The following is a 22,391-nucleotide window of genomic DNA, read 5'->3' as shown; positions in this document are numbered from 1 at the left end:
TGCATGTGCGTTTTTTTTTTTTTTTTTTTCGAGAGGAAGGGTCACTGTTTCTATCATATTTTTAATGGTCTGTGTAATTGAAAAGACTTAACCACTTTTAAAGTATCATCTCTATTTTATTCTTGCTTATCAAGACTTATTTTTTAGGGTTTTTGGATCTCCAAAGTTGTGGGGTAACAATGAAATCTTAAAAGGTACCCCAAATTGGGGGGGCTGGCCCCGTGGTCTAGTGGTTAAATTCAGCATGCTCAGCTTTGGTGGCCTGGGTTCACTGGTTCAGATCCTGGGTGTGGACCTACACCACTCGTCAGCCATGCTGTGGTGGTGACCCACATAAAAAACAGAGAAAGACTGGCACAGATGTTAGCCCAGGACTAATTTTCCTGAGCAAAAAATTTAAAAAAGGTACCAAAATTTCAAAACTTCCTATCAATTTAATGCCAGGGATGACAATTCTAGACAATGTTAACTCCAGACATTAAAAAAAAAATAATTTGCCTCTCTCTCCTGAATTATCCACCTTATTAATTCAGCGCATAGGGATAGTTTTTAAGTGTTAGTATTTCAAAACCATTCCATTTCACTATCTACAACATAAAACTGTAGTTTCCTTTAAAGGTTTCCTCTTATCAATTTATTCCTCAGTGAATAACGTGGAAATGATATGAGGTACTAAGATTATATGTGGCATTAATGTAAAGCAAAAATGCTGCCTAAAGCACATTTTATATAACTGCAAATAAAAATGCTAAAAAACACCTGCTGAATCTTGTATTTTAACCTCCTGTACTTAAAGCAGGAGTCCTCATTCTAATCCTGTGCGTCCAACTGGACTAACAGGCTGACCTTCCAGTGGACTTCACTATCCTTCCTTCCACTGAAACGGCCTTCTGGGTGAGAGGCTGGCACACGATACCCGCTTGGAAGGAAGGGGATAGGCGGGAGAAAAAACTATCAGATCACTGGTTTCAAGTTCAAATTCTTTATAGATGGCCTGAAACTGTGGTCAGCTTTCCACCGTAGGCAACACACAAGGTTTACTTTCTTTCCTAACTTTAATGCTGCCAGAATACACATGTACTTTTACTTTCTTAGGAGAAAATGTGTCATTTGATTTCCTTCCAGTTTATGTACTTGTGCCAACAACTAAAATGCTTAAAGAACCAAAATGAATTACTACCCAGAAACGGTGGTCAAAGTTCCAAAATTCGATCAATAAAATTGCTCATCTACTCACAAAGTAATCTGCAGCCAGTAAAGTTACACGTTTTCGAGGTTATGAGCACACCTGCACCGCTAAGCATTTATTTCACTTGTTTGAGCCATCTTCAGAAGTATATAAATATTTATAAAAGCAAGCCTACTATTTTTATTCACATATAATTTTCTTTTTGCAGCGAAACCTTGTTAATTCTTTTATAGCTCATAAGCATCCTGAAGGCAGGGTCTGCATCCTCGACAGTTGTGTCTCTGTGAGCATCAGCCTTATGCCCTGCAAGTCGTGGCTGTTCCAGAAACGTTCACCAAGTTGGATTTAATTAATTCACATCATTCTGATTCTGCATTTACAATGGGGCCAATTTTCAGTTTTCACTGGTATCATTCATAAAAAAATTTGCAAAGCAAATTAATAGACTAAATAAGGGGCTATGTAGGTTACTGAGTAGATTATTTTTCAAGAACTTCAGAAGCACTATCTATACCCAGTTCATGCCTTCATTATAAACCACGTCACCCAAGAATGCGGCCAGCTCGTATCTAGTTCAGTATGTGTATCTGCGAAGAGCGTCATTTCTCTCTTATTTACTCTCATTTCCCTGAAATTAGTCCAAATCGGTGATGTTTGACTACATTTGTGATCTCTATCGAGTAACCACTTATAGCCTCCTCTAACTTTCCATTTTCTTTTGTTTGTATCATCAGCCTGTGAAACTGGAGAGCGCTGCCAAACAGAAAGCAGGGAAGTGTGAGATATGCTTAAAATATGAGTCACAGTATATTTGGGGATTTGGGTTTCTTTCTTTTTTTTCCTCAAGCTATCAGCAGATCAAATCCTTCTTTCCTGTCAAGCCTTCCTCTGTGCGCAAGATCTGAAATTCGCTAAAATAGGTCTCTCAGCGTAGCTATGAAGGGTAAGAAGATCAGAGATGAACACCGTTAAGATTTGTTATAGGATTTCCCTTTCATTTCAGAGCCACTCTGGCTGAGATGCCCCAGCAAGGACATGGCACGGCAAGATATATTTAAATGTGAAGGTCATTCTTTCTGTGAATCACCAAGTCTATATACGTATTTTTATAACGAGGTAATAGACCATTGGCCTAGGTTAGTAATTTCTCCCCTCTGTTTGTGGAAGGCCCCTCAACCTAATAAAGCTTAGTGGATTTGCATGACTCTACCAGGCAGCTGAGGAGATAGACTCTATGACGCACACGTGTGTGTGTGTGCACACACATACACACCAGTCAACCAACTCTTTTATCCCCTCAGTCAACTCTTAAAGCTGGTCTAAATTCTCTGCTTGTCAACTCTCCCACTGAGCGGGTAGGAAGGCACTCAAAACAACTTCTTAGCAAAACCAGCATTCAAGATGGCCCCTCGTCCCACACTTTTTATACAGACTGAAGTGCTCAGCAGAATGTGTTAGATTGGCTTCGACACTGTCCTTGCCAAGAAAAATGAAGCTCTCTGTATCATACTCTTCTGGTGGCTAAAAGCCTTACAACAAGCAAGAAGAAAAAGAGTCCTCGAAAGGAAATCCCCTGAAACTTTACTTCATATATTTAGCCCTAAAGGAACTTCATTCATCTTGGAAAAGAAGTTACCTAAAAATGCCATATGTTTTAAAAAAGCAAGTATGAAGGAAATAAGTCTAGTATAAAAAATTACAAATGATATTCAATAATGAAGAGCAGTGCATCAGATCGAGTGTGTCTGTGTATACTTTTCTCTTTATTATCTCTCACCAAAGCTCTCCTATGTGTAAGATCCCCCCGCCACCAATAATATATTGTCATTTTCCCAACGCACGTGGGGTCTGATAAATTCAAGAGGACTCAGAGTATTTTTAAGGCTGTGAGAGCTCCAAGAGGGAGGCAAAAAGAATGGACAGTCATTTGAATCACTGAGTGACAGGCTGGGCTAGCTCCCTGTATACATTAATAAATTAGAATTTTAATTGTGTCTCTGTCTGCAGGAGATGCCCCAGTACTTTAATATGTACCAACAATTGGCTATGTTCTGGAATCTGCAATGTGGCCTCCGTTGCTGACCTCTGAAACAGAATTCCCAGTCTGACTACGGAAACTGTTCAGTTTGATCCTTTCAACTTATTTGAATCCTGACAAATAAGCTCACAGCTGAAAGGTCAACACAGTCATATTTCATCCTCCAGAGCTGTTCTTAAGACATCTGCACAACAAAGCACTTCTTATAGCACCTGACATGGGACCTCAATGGCACTGTACCTCATTAAAAATGTCCCCAGCATTCACACATATTAAAAGGCATACGGATTGGTGATGGTTTACCAAAGAACCGTTTTTGGAAGTGTTAGTAAACCATGCACATTGTCATTCAACTGTTCCAATAAAGTGTTACTACAGCGCTGAACTTTCCCTAGACAGTGACAATTTCCCAAGTAAATGCAGAAGAACTAGAACTTGTTGAGCAAGATCAGTTTGATCTTCGCAGGATAATCTGGGAACTGGTACTGGTTCACCCTGATCTGGGAAAAGTCAACACAGCCAGAAGTTGGGTTAACCAGGGGATCATATTAATTGGCACCAAGTTCTACCAGTCAGTTACTGTTCATAGATCCTGTCCCCAAATATCCAATGTGAGAAACTCATCTTAGCCTCCCATTTAGGGGACGCCCACTATAAAAGTGGCTGAGCGATGAAGGCAGTTGAGCCACCCACTACCTGCAAGTGCCCTGCCTTGGATGTGAGCGTGCATACCTTGAGTCAAGTTTCTTTGAAATTTCTATTACAATTTTCTACTCTGAGTTGAAAATGCAAATTAGATTTTTATGAACTCACTCCTTCTTCTACTCTGTTAACCCCTGTCCTCAATGTGCTTGAAATGAGAAGTTGCTAAAACAATCTTTTCGGCATCTTTACATAAAAATTGCTTGTCATTTTTTATTAATGATTCAGAAGTATACTGAAAACTTCCACTGAAGAACAGAGTATTACATTCATTACTAGGTATATGAAAAATACAATATCCTCTTCAGTTCCCTTAACAGTTCTTGATGCTATTGACTGAATAATTCTGTGTTGTGGGGGACTTTCCTGTGCAATGTAGGATGTTTAGCAACATCCCTGGCTTCTACCTACTAGACAGTCAGTAGCCCCATACCCCACAAGTTTCAACAACCAAAAATGTCTCCGGACATTGCCCATCTCCCCCAGTTGCAAACCTGCACTAAAGAAAAGTGTGTGGGGGATCCCATTTCTAGAACCACCGTGAGAGAATGAGGTGACATATCTGAGTACTACGAACTTTTTCTCATTGGTAACTATGCTTCCTCTTAAGCAACCCATACCTGCAACTCCTCACCCTCCTACTACATTGACTGATTAGCAGATTTTCTTTTCCTGAAAACAAGACTCTGGGTTGAATAGACAGTTTTCCCAAAATGTCATATTCTACTGGTAAACTAAAAATGCCCCTTCTGCAGGAGATTTTCTTACATACTTTGCAATTCTCAACACAATCCACTTCTGAATTGCTTATTAGCTATGCTCAAACGTATAATACCATTTTTTTCCCCAAAGAATTGTTACCTGAAGGGCTGGTTGTTTGTCATTCCTCTTGGGAGATTTTAATCCACTAACTTGCTGCTGCTGTTGCTGCTGAAGAAGGAGCTGTCTTGCCACTTGAAGTGCCTGGAAGGAAAGATGGAAGAAAAATGTACACATTAGTACACAGGTTCAGGGCTTCCTTCATAAAAAGGATTCCAGGAAGTACACTTTAGGATGGGATCCTGGCTTTTCCATTTCCAGGCAAATAAAGTGGCAAAAAATAAAAAAAAAACTTCCCACCAGTCTAAGTTGGAAAACTTTTCAGAATTTGTTTACATTTTCTTAGATTTAGCCAATTTCATCCACAGTTCCTCAGGCACAGCAATCCATCTAAGCAGACCTTTATTCCTACCATAAATTTGACATACAACTTGGAGTATGAAGGATTGGGACTTTGAGGAAGGATGGCAGAGAGAGACCAAAAGGGACCTGGGCAAAGACAGAAACTTAGGAGAAAATAAAGGGTTCTTTTCACAGGCAGCTTCATCCTTCCCCGATTCTTCTTGGGGCAACTTGGGAACTCAAGTTGAAGATAACACTCTTACTTCATCTGAGTTGAAATAGAAGGGAAAAGCTAAGTGATGGACCACACCATGGATACAGTTATTTGAAGAGGAAGATCAAAACAGACAAGATACACCCAGGATGACCTCAACAGACTATGCAAGAAAAAAACTTAGCAAATTTGACTTCTATGTCAACTTAAAGGGTACACTACATATCTGTGAACAAAACCGTCTATATCCAATACAAACTACTCTTCTGAGATTATCACAGGGAATGGTTTTTATTTAAAGGTAGAAATCGGAGAGGTAACAGGAATTGGAGATAAATGAAAAGAAAAAGTGGAGAGGCCTCTAAAGTGCAGAATATATGACTGACCCACCTTTTTAAAAACTTCAAATGAAACTGAAAAAAAATGTATCATCAGTAAGCCCCCATGAGGACATTTCCTGTCAAAGAATTTACCAGGAATAACAGCTAGCCACACCTTTCCAAAGAGGGCAGCAGGATCAGCAACAGAAAACTGAAGTTAGCACACAGTGTGCTAGAAAATCACATGAGGCTATTTGAGTCAGCTCAGCTGAGAATCAGGAATGCACACGTGGAAGAGATGTCAAGAATGTTCATTCAATGATGTGCTTAGAGTTTAGAGATAAAATAAGATTTCCTGGGGATTACATCAATAATAACAATTTCTCCAAGGTAACTAATTCTTCGTACCTGAAAGAAGATGCACATACGGATGTGGTCAACATATGGAGAGAATGTGATAGTAGAGTCTTAGAAAGTGTGCCTAACGGACTGACGATGGTAGTGTGTTCCGCAAAGAGGAGAGAGACTTCATTTATATAAGAAAATAATGTATACAGTTCCAAGAAAAGTTACAGTGACACGGTAGAGTGAGGGAAAGGTAGATGGCATGGGGGTTCCTGGGCAGTGAACTCAGGGGAAAGGGAAGATAGTGGTCAAGACACCTAAAAATGTTGAATCAGCAAGAGCAGTACTTCTTCTGAAAGGGCAATCTCACTAAACCAAGCTCATAACTGGGCTATTGTAACGAAGAATATTTTTAAGACACTTCGTAAGGTTGAGTGGTGCCTTTGTGTCTAAGAGGCGCAAAGAGAAGCAATGAAACAGAAGCACAGATAAATAAATGAGTGACAAAGAAAAGATCTTGGGGAAGATGGAACCCTCCTATCGCACCTCCCAACTGCACCCACCCCTCTGGTCCCAGGGAGGCCTCTGCCTACTGAACTCACCACCACCAGCCCTTCAGATGTAAGAGCACAGGCTATTTCGTCTGTGAAGGGAGAGATATGTTCGAGAAAGCCTGCCTGGAAGAGCCTCGAGAAAAGAGGCTGTCTGAGAGGGGCATCTGGAAGCCAAGGCGCCTGGGAGAGTTGCCTGAGACTCCAGCCTGCTGTCTCCGAGGAGGATTCACCATCAGTGGACTCCGGCTTTCCTTGTCTCCTTGGAGACGCTCAGTACATGCGTAGGTGGAAAAGTGGGCAGAGTGAAGATTTCATTTATATCATACAAGAAAAATAGTCCTCTTTGCAAGGTGCCTGCAGGAGCAAAACCCTCTCCTCCTACTATATATGTTCCCTTAGTTATTTCACATGAAGGTTTTAGGGCTATCTAATGTAGGAAAAGGAACTGTTACATATTTTAAATGCTACCATCAGAGTAATACATTGATCAGCAAAGAAACGTCTGGCTGCTGGTTGACAGAGGAACTGTGGATGACACTGAGAAGATAGTGCCCTGAAAGAGAGGGTGGAAAGAGGAGAAAGGTTGCATACATTTCACACTAAAAGAGAGCAAGCAAAGAAAAACAAAGTAACAACAACTCCATATAGTCACAAATCTTTGTTAAAGTCACTTACTATGTTTCACCAAATATTTGGAGAACAAGTACTCAATTTTTAAATAACCAAGTCTCAGAGAATCTATATAGTTGATTCCTCATTTCAGCAAAAGAGATAAGTGTTTTTTTGAAAATGTACACACACACAAAACTATTCTCATATGAGCATGTTCTCCTAAAGGTACTTGAGCAAAAGAAAGTCTAGGACTCAAACCCAAGTTTTTGACAAATGTTTCCTGAGCTGGCTCTATACAATGATTATACACTTCAAAATTAGCTACTAGAATCCTTGTAATTATTTTGCTCATTTGAAAAAAAGAAAGTAATATATGTGTGTAACATCTTTCTCAGACCCAACACGGGGGACATGAACTTACATAGTCACATAACGAACTCCAGCTGCCTCAGAGCATTTGCTCCAGAGCCCCACCACAGAAGAAGATCAGAGACAGAAGCACAGGCACAACAGGTTTAGGACTTTATATGAACACAAGGGGAAATTTTAGTCAAATTATTGAAGGGAGAACACAAAACGAAGATGTGCATATTGCATTCCAAATTTCACCCTCAGAATGAATGCAAACAGGAAAAATAACTTCAAATGTTTGGGACGGAGAGGCAACACTAGTGCAAAGAATTATCCATCTTGATATGAGTTATTTCACTAGAACTCTGGCCTTCCCATTGCACAGGAGCAAAGCTGGAGCAAAGAACTACACCCTCCCTCTCCAAGTCAATGTAGGTCTCAGCAAGAGTTATAAGACATAACTTATTAGAACTTATAAAGTGCTGTGAAATCAGCCACTAAAGGATGTTTGCTTTTCTGATTTCCATGATAAATAAATCAACGTAATCTATATTTTAAATTGGCGTTGAAAAAGAAGAGAAATCAATCCTTAGTCTACAAGACTATGTACTGGAGCATTATAAGGCAAATCTTTGGTATCTACCATTTACAGAAAGTCAAAAACGCTCATTGTCATGTTCCTTTTGGTCAGGGGAAAATCTGGAATGACTGATGGGAATCCCTATGGAAAGTGCACGAGAGACCTGGCCATTGTGTTTCCCCCACATGCTCACTTGACAGGCAAATCTTTTCCTGTTACAGGCATCAGAACGAGCTTCATTCATGTCTTTCATCTCAGGTTCCACTGCCCAAACCTCAGAGATCTGTTCTAATGCTACTAAGGAGTGAGGATGGACTTTTCTTAATTTCATAACAGTATCTCAATCACAACTGGAGAAAGGTCCCTTAAGATATCCTGTCTGAAGGCAAAATTAGATCCTTTGGAAATGGAATAAGTTGTGTGGACATTGTGATTGTCTGTTTATGAGAGAGAGAGAAGGTTAGTAGCACAGAGGGAGAAAGGATATGAATAAATGAAAGAAATTCTCTTTTAAGAAGCAAGGATCAACCCTGACTCAAGTTCCAGACCAACTGCTAATGTAAATAACTTAAAGGTCCCATCCCATCTCTGGAGACCTTTTACTCTTGGTGGCGATTCCCGGCTGGGTTGAGTCAACACTTCCTTTATAACAGATGTGACAATTGCCTGGCACTGGATAACTTGGTGCTATATTTGAGTGCTAGGCTCAGGTTACAGTAAAGACACAGTTCAAGGATGTCACACAGTGGAGGTGACTGATAAGACGAGGCACTGAGAGCCCAGTTGCACACACTCACATTTATTTTCCTTCAACAAGCTAACACAAATGTCTCTGTGAGCTCACAGGGGAAAGTGGGGGGAGGCACGTACACACTGCCTCTGTCTGTGGACTGGCTAGCCTCCCTCTCTGCCTGGGCTGCCATCTATGCCCGAGCTGCACAAGGATTGGAGTCGCCTTATGGTCAGCAGTCAGGGAGATTACTACGTGCTTGCTAGTTTGGCAGGCCATGCTTTTGTGCTAACTGGGGACCTGGACATTTTTGACATACCTTCCATTCTATTGGTTCAAGATTACTTCATTCTCATCAGTGCTTTCACATTCCTAGTAAATAAGTACCATCTGTTATTTACAAATTATGTTTTACATAAGCATGTTTACAACTTTTGAGCTATTTACATCTCAAGTTCATAGCAGGTGCTTATATTTTAGGGGGCTAGGTATTCCTATGTTTAGCATGTTTATCAAGGTAGCCGATGTTCAAAAACATGTTTACCATATTTTAAGAAACATCAATAAGTTTACATAAAATATGGTTTGAGTAAACATGCATACATACACATAAAGCAAGCCAGTAGAAGGAGAAAAACCTTCATATAATTTTTTATGTAACATACCTGGTGATGAGGCCTGAGATTAGCACTGATGCATGGAGGTCTTCAAAAAAATATGACACAGGTTGGCAAACTATAGCCCATGGACCAAATCTAGCCCATCACTATTTTCGTTCAGCCCATGAGATAAGAATGGTTTTTATTTATTTAAATAGTTGGGAAAATGATAAAAAGAAGATTATTTTGCAGCATATGGAAATTATATGGAATTCAAATTTCATTGTCCACAAGTAAAGTCTGATTGGAATACAGTCATGCTCATTTGCTTACGTAATGTCTCTGGCTGCTTTTGTGCCACAAAGTAGAGTTAAGTACTTGTGACAGAGACCGTATGGCCCATAAAGTCTAAAGTATTTCCTATCTGGCCCTTTACAGGAAAAGTTTGCCAACCCATGACTTAGGTTGCTATGTGTATTCTGAGATTCCCCTGGACATAATTTTATATAAACAAAGCTTGCAATCAGTTTCCGAAAATAATTTTAGAATTTAGCTAAGATGAAAGGACATCACTAATTAGCTGTTCTTAAAGCTCAAACTCACTTTTGATTTTCTGAAAAGGAACTGGGACATGAAAACAATATATTCATGTGCTCCTCTATCTGAAACTATTTAAAACTAGTTGCAAACTTCGAATATGTGTTTCTTCCCACAGATAATTCATAGCAGTTCAGAGTGAATCTCCTCAGTTGGGTGTGAGGGCCCAAACACCCTCAGAATGAAGACAGCATGTGCTATTGGCCAGTTGAGAAGAGCTGGTTATTTCCTGTCGCCCTGAGAAGTTGTCCCACTTCCAGCTTCAAAGGCTGCTCTGAGTCAGCCATCCTTCCTCTAATTTCTTTTCCTACACTCTCCCCACCCCTCAAGATCAAACCTGTTTCTCAGATAATTTCACAGGCTAGTCAACAGGCACTGTGCATGGGGGGTGGGAGGATAAGTGAGCAATAAAAAGCAGCCTGGGAAGCTTAGTAGGAAAGAAGTTATGTTCTCCCCTTAATTTTTCAACCTCAACATATACCTCGAGTCCCTCTATAGGGCCTTTGTCCCCCTAAACTGATTTGCTATCTTGGTGCAACCCCTGCAACTAAGTACCATCTTAACATGAGGGCCCATCATTTAAAACAACCCGACAATCGCTCTGTAGCAAGACCCAGGACTGAGTACGCTGGGAAACCCCATGACCTCCTTGCTTTAGACACAGTAATCACTCCAGCGCAGGATGGAAAGAAGGTTTGTGGGTCACTTAAAAAAAGAAATGACAGTGGCTGATAGGACTAGAGCATTCATACAGAACCAACAACATTCCAAGGCAGTGAGTTCTCCAACAAGAATGCAAAAAGAAAAAAATTATGATATTCACAAATGGAGCACTTGGTTATCACAGGAGAACGGGAAAGTGACCTAATCTCATAGAGGGATTCTAGAAAGAAAATATTGGATGCCCACGGAAAGATTCTGACGCTAGTGGTTGTATAAACCTTAGATACACAAAGAAAGAAAGCACTGTAGCAGATTATCAAGTCATGTTATTTATGTCTTCAGTAAAAAACAAAAAAGAACCCACGTTCCCCATTAAAATTTTAATACATAGGGGTTAACAACCATCAAAAAACCATCGGAGGGTCTTTAACGGTCTCTTTGCACCAGTCACTGCTTGGTCTACCCTATGATACTGAAGATAACGAGTGGGCTCTGAGCATTCACTTGACTTGACCCCCAAAAGCAAGCGGGGCAGACGGCAAAGCCTTAGATCAAGTAGAATATGGATTTGAATCAGTGACCTAGATGGGAAAGATTCTAAGTAGGCTCACTCATCTTCAGAGTTCTAACAGCTGGAGAAAGCACCCTATGCTTTGCGCCCACTCCACAACAGCTGATATTTAGAGAGGGCATGGATTTCTCAAATGTTCTACAGTCTTTGCAAGTGAGTTTATGAGATAATTTCTAGAAAGACATGGCAGAAAACTGGAACAAAGACAACTCTACTCCTACAGCACTCCAACATGTGTTCGGGTTAAAATCAAAAGGGACAGGAAACGGAAAAGTCAAAGATGCCTATCATCACTGTCCTAACTGCAGAAGGATATACACCCATGGGCAGTGCCATCCCCATGTGAAGGGCTGGGGAGAGAGGAGGCCACAAGACAGCATCCCTCCACTGCCTGGACCACTGCGATTTCTTTAGCATTCTACATCAGCCTGAACTTCCACCTTCTAGACGTACTTTCAATGCCAGGTTTTGCAAATCCTTACTGATATGCTTTATGTTCTCTAAGCCACTGAGCCACACATAGGGTGGTTATCACTACTATGATGCTTAATAATCATATTCTTCATTTTAGTTTTACTTTAAAATTTAACAGATAATACAACGACATGAGCACAGATAGGTTGGGAGTTGTGTGTGTATGCTTTTTTTAATGTCAGCAATCACAGTGTATTTTCTTAGGAGAAAAGATGACAAGCAGTTTTTTTTTTTTTTTAGAAAAACTGGGATGAAATGGAACAGAAATGTGCAACTGCGCTCTTGTGCCATGCCATGATTCACCAGCGTTAGCGCTGTGGGGCTCAAACGCCATCCCAGGCAGCAACTACAGGCGACACAGACACAGAAATAGCAGAAGGTTCTAGACAAGAGGAGGCATTCTGCTAAAGGTCCCACCCGCAAAGGAGACCTAGGATGCAGAAGGGGGTCAGAAAACTCTATATTCTCTTGCAGTTATGAATAACATTTTTGATTTAAGTATCCACGTAGAGGATACTTCCTGCCAAGGAGGGTAAAGGTTAGGAATTTTCATGAGACAAAAAGAAAAAGGATATCTATGATCCTCTTGCAAAAGTTTAATGGCTACAAACAGTCAGGAAGTCTGTTTGAAGTCTCCTATAAGAGGGAAAAAACCCTCCCATCATACTCCTACTTCATATACCAATTAACCTAGGGCCCTATAACCACCCTGTTGGGCCCCGGTTGGCTGGTCTGTGCTGGAGCCAGTGCCAGACGCTGAATCACCACCGCCAAGTCTCTGGCACCGGAGTTGCCTTTGGAGGGATTCCATTCAAACACTGCCCAAGGCGGAGCCTGTCTAGTTCATGAGAGTTGACAAGACCACAGCCTGGGGTGCTAAGACTGCAGGCAACGCGCGCATTGCGAGGAAGTAAATGAGAAGTCAAGTTTATTGGAAAATGTCTAGAATGTTAAGTTGGACGCTGCAATAAACCCGTTTCCCCTTCGTGAGGAAGGATCAGATTATGTCCAAAAATAAATAAATTGGCCCAGTCCTTCTCCAAGTTCCCAAAGTGGAAGATATGGAGGTTACGGGCAAAGATAAATGGATCAAAGGGCTGCATGAACTCACTGTATTAACCTGCTGTTTTCTCCAATTGCCTTTTATGAGGGTGCAGCCCAGCAACTCTCATTATGAACAATCCAGATTCGTATCTTGTCATACCTTGGAATGAGACTTGCTAATTTTGAAGGCTGCAGAAGAATCTGGCTAGAACCACACTCAAAATAAAGGAGAATGTTCTGTGATTTTACGAGTGACACTGAACCTAGTTTCTGCTCACACAGTGATGGTGTTGGATTCCTTTTCTTCTTGTCACGTAAGTCACACCTGCTCGGGATCCCCCACAAGGCAGCGAGCACCTATGAACGCTTTGCTTCACAAAATACTTCCTCCCTTTAGCTGAATTTTGGGCAAAAAAGCAAGAGTGAAAAGCATTTCAGGGACCACATTCCAGCACAGGTAAAAGACAAAAGAAAGAAATAGCAATGGGAAGGGGGGAAAGTCCAAACAAGTGTAATAATTTGAAACGTGGAACTGTTGACTCTTGGCCACAGAGATGCCAGGATAGAGGAGAAAAATTCTAACACTCTCCAATAATTCGCACTTCTCAAAGCAGTCACTGCAAACAGCAAAGATTACGCCTGTATACCAAAATAAGAAATGAAAAACATCTAGAAACACAGGGGCAAATGTAAGATAATAACTCTCTGCATTTAGGACACTAAAATAAAAACAATGTATTCAATTGTTTACTACGTGCCAGCCACTATGCCAGTTACTTGCTTTACACTTACTATTTTATTTCTTGTTCCCAACATTTCTAAGGGGAAAGGTTGATGGGGAAGGGTTGATGATTACGGATTTAAAGTGTTGAAAAATTAAGAGATTGTGAGGGTGGGTGACTTGCCCAAGGTCACAAGTTTAGCAAGTGGTTAGGATGGAAAACCAAAAACAAACAAACATTGTCTCATGAGAACTTGACACTCACATTCTTCCAAGGTCACTGATTAGACCAAATATGGCCGCCGGTAATTCTGGCAAATGGATACGCAGTCCTGCAGAGCCAACAAAGCATGAATCGATGTGGGTCCCTCTGTGTTTAGGATGAAGGGAAAGGCGTTTTCATGGTTTCGCACCTTCTAACTTTATCTGCCTCTTTTCCCCACACTCAAGACTTGCCTTTCTCAACCAGATCTTTCCATTCCCAGGACTCTTGGAGCTATGGCCTGATCTGCGGTTCTGCTCACCCTGTTCTCTGCCTATATTTAGAGGGCATGCAAGTATCTTCTCCATTTAAATTCTACCTTTCCCAGACAAACACTGCATGCACTCACTTATATATGTTGGACTTGTTTAAAGTCCAACTCATAGAAGTAGAGAGCAGAATGGTGGTTGCCAGGGGCTCGGGGTGGGGAAATGGTGAGATGTTGGTCAAAGGGCGCAGAAGTTCAGCTGTGTGGGATGAATGAGTTCTGCAGGTCTAATGTACAGCACAGTGACTATACTTAACACTGGACTGCACACGCTTGAAGTTTTCTGAGAAGACACATCTCAAATTACATCTTCACACTACACACACACAAGGGTCACTATGTAAAGGTGATGGTTAAGGTTAGCTTGATTGTGGTGATCTTTTCCCAATGAATACAGAGATATAAAAACATCAAGCTGTACACCTTAAATATTTACAATTTCTGTAAGTCAAGGACATCTCAATAAAGTCGTTAAAAATTAAAAAAAATTAATAAAAGTTAAATAAAATTTTTCTAAAATAAAACAAATAAATTCTACCTTTCCCTAAAAATTCTGTTCACAGCCCAATTTCTTCAAAGCAACAGCCTTCCCTGATGTCCCGAGACCGAAGGGACCAGTGCTGCTTCTGCATCCCTGTAGTGTCCTGTGTCTTTATCGCCGTGATGGCAAACCCCAGGCAGGCAGACAGGAAGAAATGAACAAGCCCAGCCATCTTTGCTCTCCCTCACATTATGCTTCACCTCTTTACCTATTCGAGTTCATCCACCTTCTCTTGGGACATCGATGCTGTCACCATCATCCCTTGATTTTCATGCCTTCTTCAAGCCCCAACAGGGACAAGCTCCTTGGTTCAGCTGGGACAAGGATGGAATTTTTCAAAGGAGTTTTCATAAAGCAAACAATGCAGAGGCTGAGCTAAGAGAGCACAGATCTCTTCTCACAATTTAACCCCAGTCCAGCCAGAGCTCTGGCACCTGAACACCTGTGTCTTATGCTCTGCCTTCATCTAAGTTAGACATGCCCCTCTCCATCCACCTGGCATGGCTTTCAGATCCAGCAGGATTTCTGGCCCCTGTTTTTGTCAACCCACTGCAGATTCTCACACTGGGCTGTAACTGCATGCTTTTTGTCAGGGGGGGAGGTATGATAAATAACTGTATTCTTTTTTTTTTTTTTGAGGAAGATTAGCCCTGAGCTAACATCCACCACCAACCTTCCTCTTTTTGCTAAGGAAGACTGGCCCTGAGCTAACATCTGTGCCCATCTTCCTCTACTTTATATGTGGGACGCCTGCCACAGCATGGCTTGCCAAGCGGGGCGTAGGTCCACACCCGGGATCCAAACCTGTGAACCCTGGGCCACCGAAGTGGAATGTGAGAACTTAACCGCTGTGCCACCAAGCCAAGCCCCTGTATTCTTTTTTTCTTAGATTTGCTTTGATTGCTTCCCCCCCATCTTGAGATATAATGAACGTATAACATCGTAATAGTTATAGTTGTACAACATGATGATTTGCAAAATATATATTAAAATAATTATCACAATAAGTTTAGTTGACATCTATCACCTCATATAGCTCTTTTTTTCCTTGTGATGAGTTTTAAGATCTACTCTCTTAGCAAGTTTCAAATATATGACACTGTATTACTGACTTCAGTCCATCCTTAGAATTTATTTATCTTATAACTGAAAGTTTGTAGCTTTTGACAACCTTCATCCATCCCCCTCCATTGCCCCCATCTCTGGCAACCATCAATCTGTTCTGTTTCTATGAGTTTGATTATTTTAGATTCCACATATAAGTGAGATCATACAGTATTTATTTTTCTCTGTTTGACATATTTCACTTAGCATAATGCCCCCAAGGTCCACCTATGTTGTCCCACGTGGCAAGATCTCCTTCTTTTTTATGGTTGAATAATATTCCATTGCAAATATATACCACATTTTCTTTATCCACTCATCCATTGATGGACATGTAGGAGGTTTCCATGTCTTGGCTGTTGTAAATGATGCTGCAATGAACGTGGGGGAGCAGCTATCTCTTTGAGATGGTAATTTCATTTCCTTTGGATATATACCCCGAAGTGGAGCTGCTGGATCATATGGTAACTCTATTTTTAGTTTTTTAAGGAAGCTCCATACTCTTTTCCATTTTACATTCCCACCAAAAGTGCACCAGGGTTCCCTTTTCTCCACATTTTCGCCAGCACTTGCTACTTCTTGCCTTTTTCCCTAACAGCCATTCTAACAGGCATGAGGTGATATCTCATTATTCTGATTTGTATTTCCAAATAACTGTATTTTTTAAACTGCTCTGGCCCCTGGTCAGTGGAGATGAGGAAGACAATAATGAAAGTTGCAATTTTTTGAGCGTTTATTGCCAGACAAGTACTAAACAGTACATACTACCCTCATTTAATTTTCAAAATGCTTTGAGGTATTATTATACCCAGTTAAGAGATACAGAAACAAAGGAACAGAGAGGTTAACTTATAAGGATTATGTGAGATATACATGGCAAGTCCTTAGCACAGTAACTGTACATGATAATTACTTATAAAATGAAACTATTACTACAATACATTGCCTCACACATAAGAAAATTCCCATTTTGTGGGAAGGAAAGATTTCTGTTTCCCAGTGATCTCAAACCATTACCTGTCCTCTTTATAGAGACACTGAGAAAATCACACATCCTCTGTTTAGCCCAAAGGAATCTAAGGCAGACGGCGTTGCTTGCACAAAAAGCAAACCGAGGACAAGTGAGGTTATGTGATTTACCTGTGGTCACACAGATGACTTGCAGGTGAGACTCTTGGCTGCTTCTACTGGCAAAGGCAAGTGAGCAAAATATGGTTCTTCCAAACCCTAACCAATGCCTTGCTTTGACTATTAGAACAATAAAACAGGAATGGTTGCCTAGAGTCCACATAGGTAGGTAGGGGGCGATGATGATACTGATGCTGATGCTGCTGATGAAGATGATGAGAATGATAGCTAACACTTACCGAATGCCAACTGCGTATCTGGCTCGGTTCTAAATTGCTTTACATAAATGGGAAGTTAACATACTATGCCAAAGGTCGCACAGTCTGGCTGAGAAGCCCTTCTCTTGTACTTCAGGAATGACACAATCAAAAATGGCCGCTCATCCACAAACCCACAGATTTGGAATTCTTCCATTTACGTGGAACTAGAACTACTTGCTTGACATGACAGAACTTTAAAGGAAAATTCAGAAACATTGAGAGAAAAATATTCAGTTAATCCAATCCACAATCAAAGGTAACTTTGTAGTGAACTTTTTGAAGATTTTATCCTTTATGTAAATATAAATAAATGTATATACTACAGATAAAGAATACAGCCAAAGAAAAAGACATTCGATTGCTCTAGCCAAGGAATTAGAACATTTTCTTAAAAAGGAGATTAAAAACAAAACTGTGTTCATCAGATGGACAGCTGTGTTCACAGAGTTGTGCTCACAGAATGACAATGATCTTTGGAACTTCCAGTAACCACAGTTTAGCATAAGGTGGAACTTGAGTCTCCAGCCATGAAGTAATAAGAATCCTCTGGGAATTTGGGGGAATTACTGACCTTGGTAGAATCACAGCAATTCCAAAGAAACAGAAGTTTGCTTTAAAATATACTAACATATTTCTACAGAAGTAGTATACATGGTGGTTAAGTGTCTACCAGTCACCCTGCCTGGATGTGAACTCCAGCTCTACCACTTGCTAGCTGTGTGACCTTGACCAAGTTACTTAACCTCTCTGTGCTTTGGTTTCTCTAGATGTAAGAATGGGAGGAAATAACAGTTCCCACATCATAATTAATACATATAAAGTGCATAGACTAGGGCTTGACATCCAATAAGTGCTACTTAAGTGATTTTAAACATTGCTTTATAAATGACTACTGATTATGAAAGTAATAAGCTCATGGCAGAAGATACTAAAAATGCATCAATGAATTAGGAAAATAAAAAGTGAAGCGTAAGAACATCACCTACATATGACACATTGTCAACATTTGAGGGGTATGCTTAAGAAAACTACTTTTCTTAAGCAAAACTGGAATCATATTATTTATGGTCTTTTGAAAATTACTTTTTAAAATTAAAAACACATGTTGAATACAGATTTTTCAAATCTAATTTGTATATTCAAGTTCCAACAAATAAACAGTATCGGGAACCAAACAACCTAACTATTACCACCCTACTCTAGAGATTTCTGGAAAAGCTTTCAACAAAAGACTTAAAACTGAAAATGGCACATGACTGATTTGTAAACTGTGCCATTTTTACACCATAGGAAAGAGGCCCAAGAAACACCAGAACTGAAGAATCACATAGTAACATCTAGGGTTAGCAGAATGTTTCGATTCTTTTGCCCCCAAAGTGCCCAACTCCACAGCAACTTCTGACTGACTTTGTATAGCCAATAAGCAGCGTCTGTTTCTTTGCAAAGAACAAACTAACTCGATTTCTGTGAAGTTAAATTGCCAACATCTTATTGAGTTAAAGTGAAACAAAACAAAAATCAAAATTTTCAGCACAGGCTGTGCCTTGAAAAAAATACATCCTAACTTTGACCCTAAATAGATTAAAATTCACCATGATTACTCCTCACTCCTCCGTCCCACCGTCAACACCACGCACTAGCTGTATTTTCCAGCCCAGTTTCTTCATGGTGAAACACTTTCTCATGAGGCTGCCTGTGGTCAGGGCTGAGGATGTCACAGGAAAAAATGCTTCTCACGGCGTCTAGATGATACCCCTTCCAGGTCTAGCCTGCCCATTAAGTACAGACACACCCGGAAATTGTAAACGATTTTAACAACAGGACATTTTCCCACCTCAAAAGTGGGATAATCTTTGCAGCCTACCTATGTCCCAAGGGTGTTCTGAGTATTAACGAGTTAGCATTACTCAGGCCCTTTGATTTCCACAGACAAAGGGCTCTGTATAACTACAAAGTATGAGTGTCCAACCCAACAGCCTTTTGGAGAGTCACCCGAGATGACAACAGAGGGGGCAGAGAGGCTTGTGCTCCCCTCGTTCTAGCTCCCAGTTCCATGCATCCAGGGCAATACTGGCGAAGGCTGCCCCGTCTGAGCATCGGCTGCACTGTGCCCTTATATAGTCAATGAAGAGGGAATCCCTCTGTGTGCATATTTCCAATTCACATTCCAAAACGGTATAGGCAACTGAGCAGATTTTCAGCTCTGATTTATAGGGCTTGCGACGACTGGGCCAGGCACTGTGCTAGGATCATTCCCATCATTTTTTCAAGAGGCATATAAATGAGGAAGTCCCTGGAGAAAATCAGGCTGCACTTATTTAAAAACGTGCCCGTGTGTGCACTTATGGCGGTGCATGCCTGTGTGTAAAGAATGTCTACACAAAGCCACGCAAATCCCACCTGAGAACTAAAATAAAAATAATTAAATTTTCGTTTGCTTGTTTTTAAATCTACATTTAATGTAGATTTGAGCCTTTCCCTAGGTGTCTGAACAACAGCTCTGAAGATCATTATATACATTACATATTTATGGGATGTATTACATATACATTTTATATATATATATATATATATATATATATATACACACACACACACAGGACGGGAAAGTATTTTTGAGGGACATAGATATACAAGTCGACTCTTGGCATTATAGCACCTGCCTGACGTCTTTAAAGAGAGGAGCAAAAGTTGGCCTCTAATAAATTTTGCTGTGTACTGGTCACAGACATTCTGGTATATTTTCCTTTAACTGAGCTGTTCATCTTTAGATCTAAAGTCAGAAAACAGCCTTCAAGAAAACTGTGAGAGCCACTCCTGATTTGTCTAATGGCATCACTGTTTAAAACAAACACCCCCCCCCCCCCCTTCATAAAAGCAGAGCTATTGAGGCAGGCATAACTAAGCAAAGCATCTAGAATAGCCAGATTACTAAACTACTCGTCCTGGGACACCCTGTATCATAAAACCATACGCCGCCATAGATTAATTCTCAGTAAGAAAGCCTGGCAAATTCTCAGGAAGCAAAAAGACTCCTGAGTCTTAAGGGTTAAGTCACTTGCCTTTAAAAAAAAAATGACACATATAATTTCCTTTTATCATAAAACAATGCATTTATTATTTTCTGTATATCTGCTAAAGGGCATGGCTTTCTGAGTGGAAAACAAAACAGAACTTGGTCACATGTTTATTTGCTTCAGCTACTCCCTTCCCCTTCTGATAAATAATCAAACATGCCATCCAGAAAAAACAAAACCAGTGAGCTGGGAAATTTGATGGTCATCAAATAGACTGAGATACCAAGAAAAGCAGCCCACTGTTCCCACACTGAGTTTTCGGCCCCCACACCTACACTAACATCTGAGTAAATACCTCAGTCAGTCTTTCCATTTTCCCTGCAATTACTCCTACTGTTAAACAAATTGTCCTTAAGGCAGTCACAAACCTAATTTTTTTTCTTGCAAAGTAGAACAACTTCTGAACCTTTAACAAGCCAGCAAAGCCATAGCAAGACACGCATACACACGCTTATCTATTTTATTTATTTAAATGTTTCTTCCATTAGAGGTTTGGACAACTACAGAGCATATTTCTTTCTCTATGCTAAGAGATGCTGTTTCAGACACTGAAATATAAGGATATTTCGTCTGGGGACTAGCAAACAAGGTTCAGAGTAATAACAATTCCCTTAAGATCAAAAGAGCTAATTTTCTATTTCCTGTCTATTCCCTGACCAGTACACAGTTAAAAAAAAAAATTAGCACCTGGCTTACCAATTACATTAAAGTTGGGGGTCAGAGTTGGGGGTGGGGGGGCACAGGGAGGGGAGGGAGGCAAGAGGGACGACAACATCAGACAGGAAAAGGTGGGACCCTTTTAAAAAATGTCAAACCATGTGTTTAAAAACTCATTTCAACAGAAAGGACGGAGAGCGCGATCACGTCGCTCTTCGACACCGCAGCAGCCCCGGTCCGAGGGCTTTCCCGGCCATACTAATTATCCACAACGAGATTTTTGAAAAGACCCCTCCAACATCAAAGTTAACAACCATCGCGGAGGGTGAGGCGGGCTTTCTCTTTCCTCTCGCAGCCCACTCCGTTTAAACAATGGTCATAAGAATGAGATAATGACCGTGCTTGTTTCAGCAGTCTGACTTTTATTGGCATGAAATTGGTACAAATATTATCAAGACCGATGCACAAATGATGACGGTGTCATGATGCAAACATCAGAGGAAAATTCTGCAGCCGCAGAATGACAAAGGCACCATCCTAGCACCCTCGCACTACTTGCGATAACAGGGAAAAAAAGAAGGCAACACAAAACAATGTCACAAATAAGCAGAGAGAGGCTCCAATCTACGCTCAAGCCTGTAAAACTGTCCTGGCGACACTCGGCTGCTTACTTAGCTGATAGAATCCGAAGACACGTTTGAAAGCAAGAGTGAATTAACAAGGAGTTAGAAGGAGCCGGTCCTCTCAAATCTCTAAAAAGAAACATGCCTTTGATGGAGAGAGGAGGGAGGGGGAAGAAAAAGCAGTACACAACTTGGACCATCTTATTTTGCCCCTCAGAGAATTTCTGCGCAGGACCGGATCCCTAGTTTAAAAGTTTAACCCAGTGAAAACGTTCCTTTTTTTCTCTGGACACTTACAGAGAAAATGAAGAGTTTGACGGAGTGAGCTCGCACTGTCTGCCTTTGGATTTCCGTCTTCTTGCTGTAGATGGGTTCTGGCTGTTTCTGTGAAGCGGGGGTTGCCGAGTGGTAAAAAAGATGTTTGAATAAACAGGAAGTGCTGTGCGGCTGAAGCACACTCGAGGAGAAAACACACTGGAACATTGCCCTTTGTAGGCAACCTCACGGACGCTTGCCTCCACAGTAGCTGGCTGGGCTCTCACTAAATGACAAAGAAACCACAAGAATTCCTCAAGTAATTCTTCACTTTCAAAGTTGCAAGATCGGTTGGAGCTTGCAGGTAATTTTCAAAGTTGCATTTAGCACTTAAAGAAATCTATTAATGCTACACGTATGTAATTCACTCCAGGTCTGCAAGCAGCAACACAGCATCAGAAGTGTGTCCTGGCTAGACCAAGCCCTAGCCCAACGCAGCTCATTCACACAGCCAACTACACACCGACAGGGTTTTGGGAAACCTGCTCAAGATATTTTTGTGGTGACATTTACATAGGCAGGATGCCTTAAAAAAAAAAAAAAGGAGAAAAGAAAAAGAAAATTCAGATTCTGCAGATTTTAGAGGATTTTGTCACATGTATTTTCAAAGAACACATCGTCTTGCATTCCAGGGTATGCCCTTGATCTTGCGTTTGCTGTTTTTGCTTTACCTTTTCCTTCTCTGCAATCA

General features: G+C 40.8%; 1 protein-coding gene across 13 annotated transcripts in view; it reads right to left on the bottom strand.

Moving 5' to 3' along the window:
• FOXP1 (forkhead box P1) overlaps positions 1-22,391 on the bottom strand; it is a 574,868-nt gene that overhangs the window by 143,849 nt on the left and 408,628 nt on the right. For 12 of the 13 annotated variants that reach the window (XM_046667607.1, XM_046667598.1, XM_046667622.1 and 9 more), the window contains one exon: positions 4,791-4,892. In XM_046667607.1, coding sequence (XP_046523563.1) covers positions 4,791-4,892 — 102 coding nt within the window. Of the gene's footprint in view, positions 1-4,790; positions 4,893-21,682; positions 21,869-22,391 lie in introns of those variants that run through there. The other variant, XM_046667584.1, reaches the window with a different exon arrangement.

This window comes from Equus quagga, chromosome 1 (assembly GCF_021613505.1).
Source record: "Equus quagga isolate Etosha38 chromosome 1, UCLA_HA_Equagga_1.0, whole genome shotgun sequence".
NCBI lineage: Eukaryota > Metazoa > Chordata > Mammalia > Perissodactyla > Equidae > Equus > Equus quagga.
Note: the sequence above shows the minus strand (reverse complement) of the source record. Positions and strands in the feature narration are given on the sequence as shown.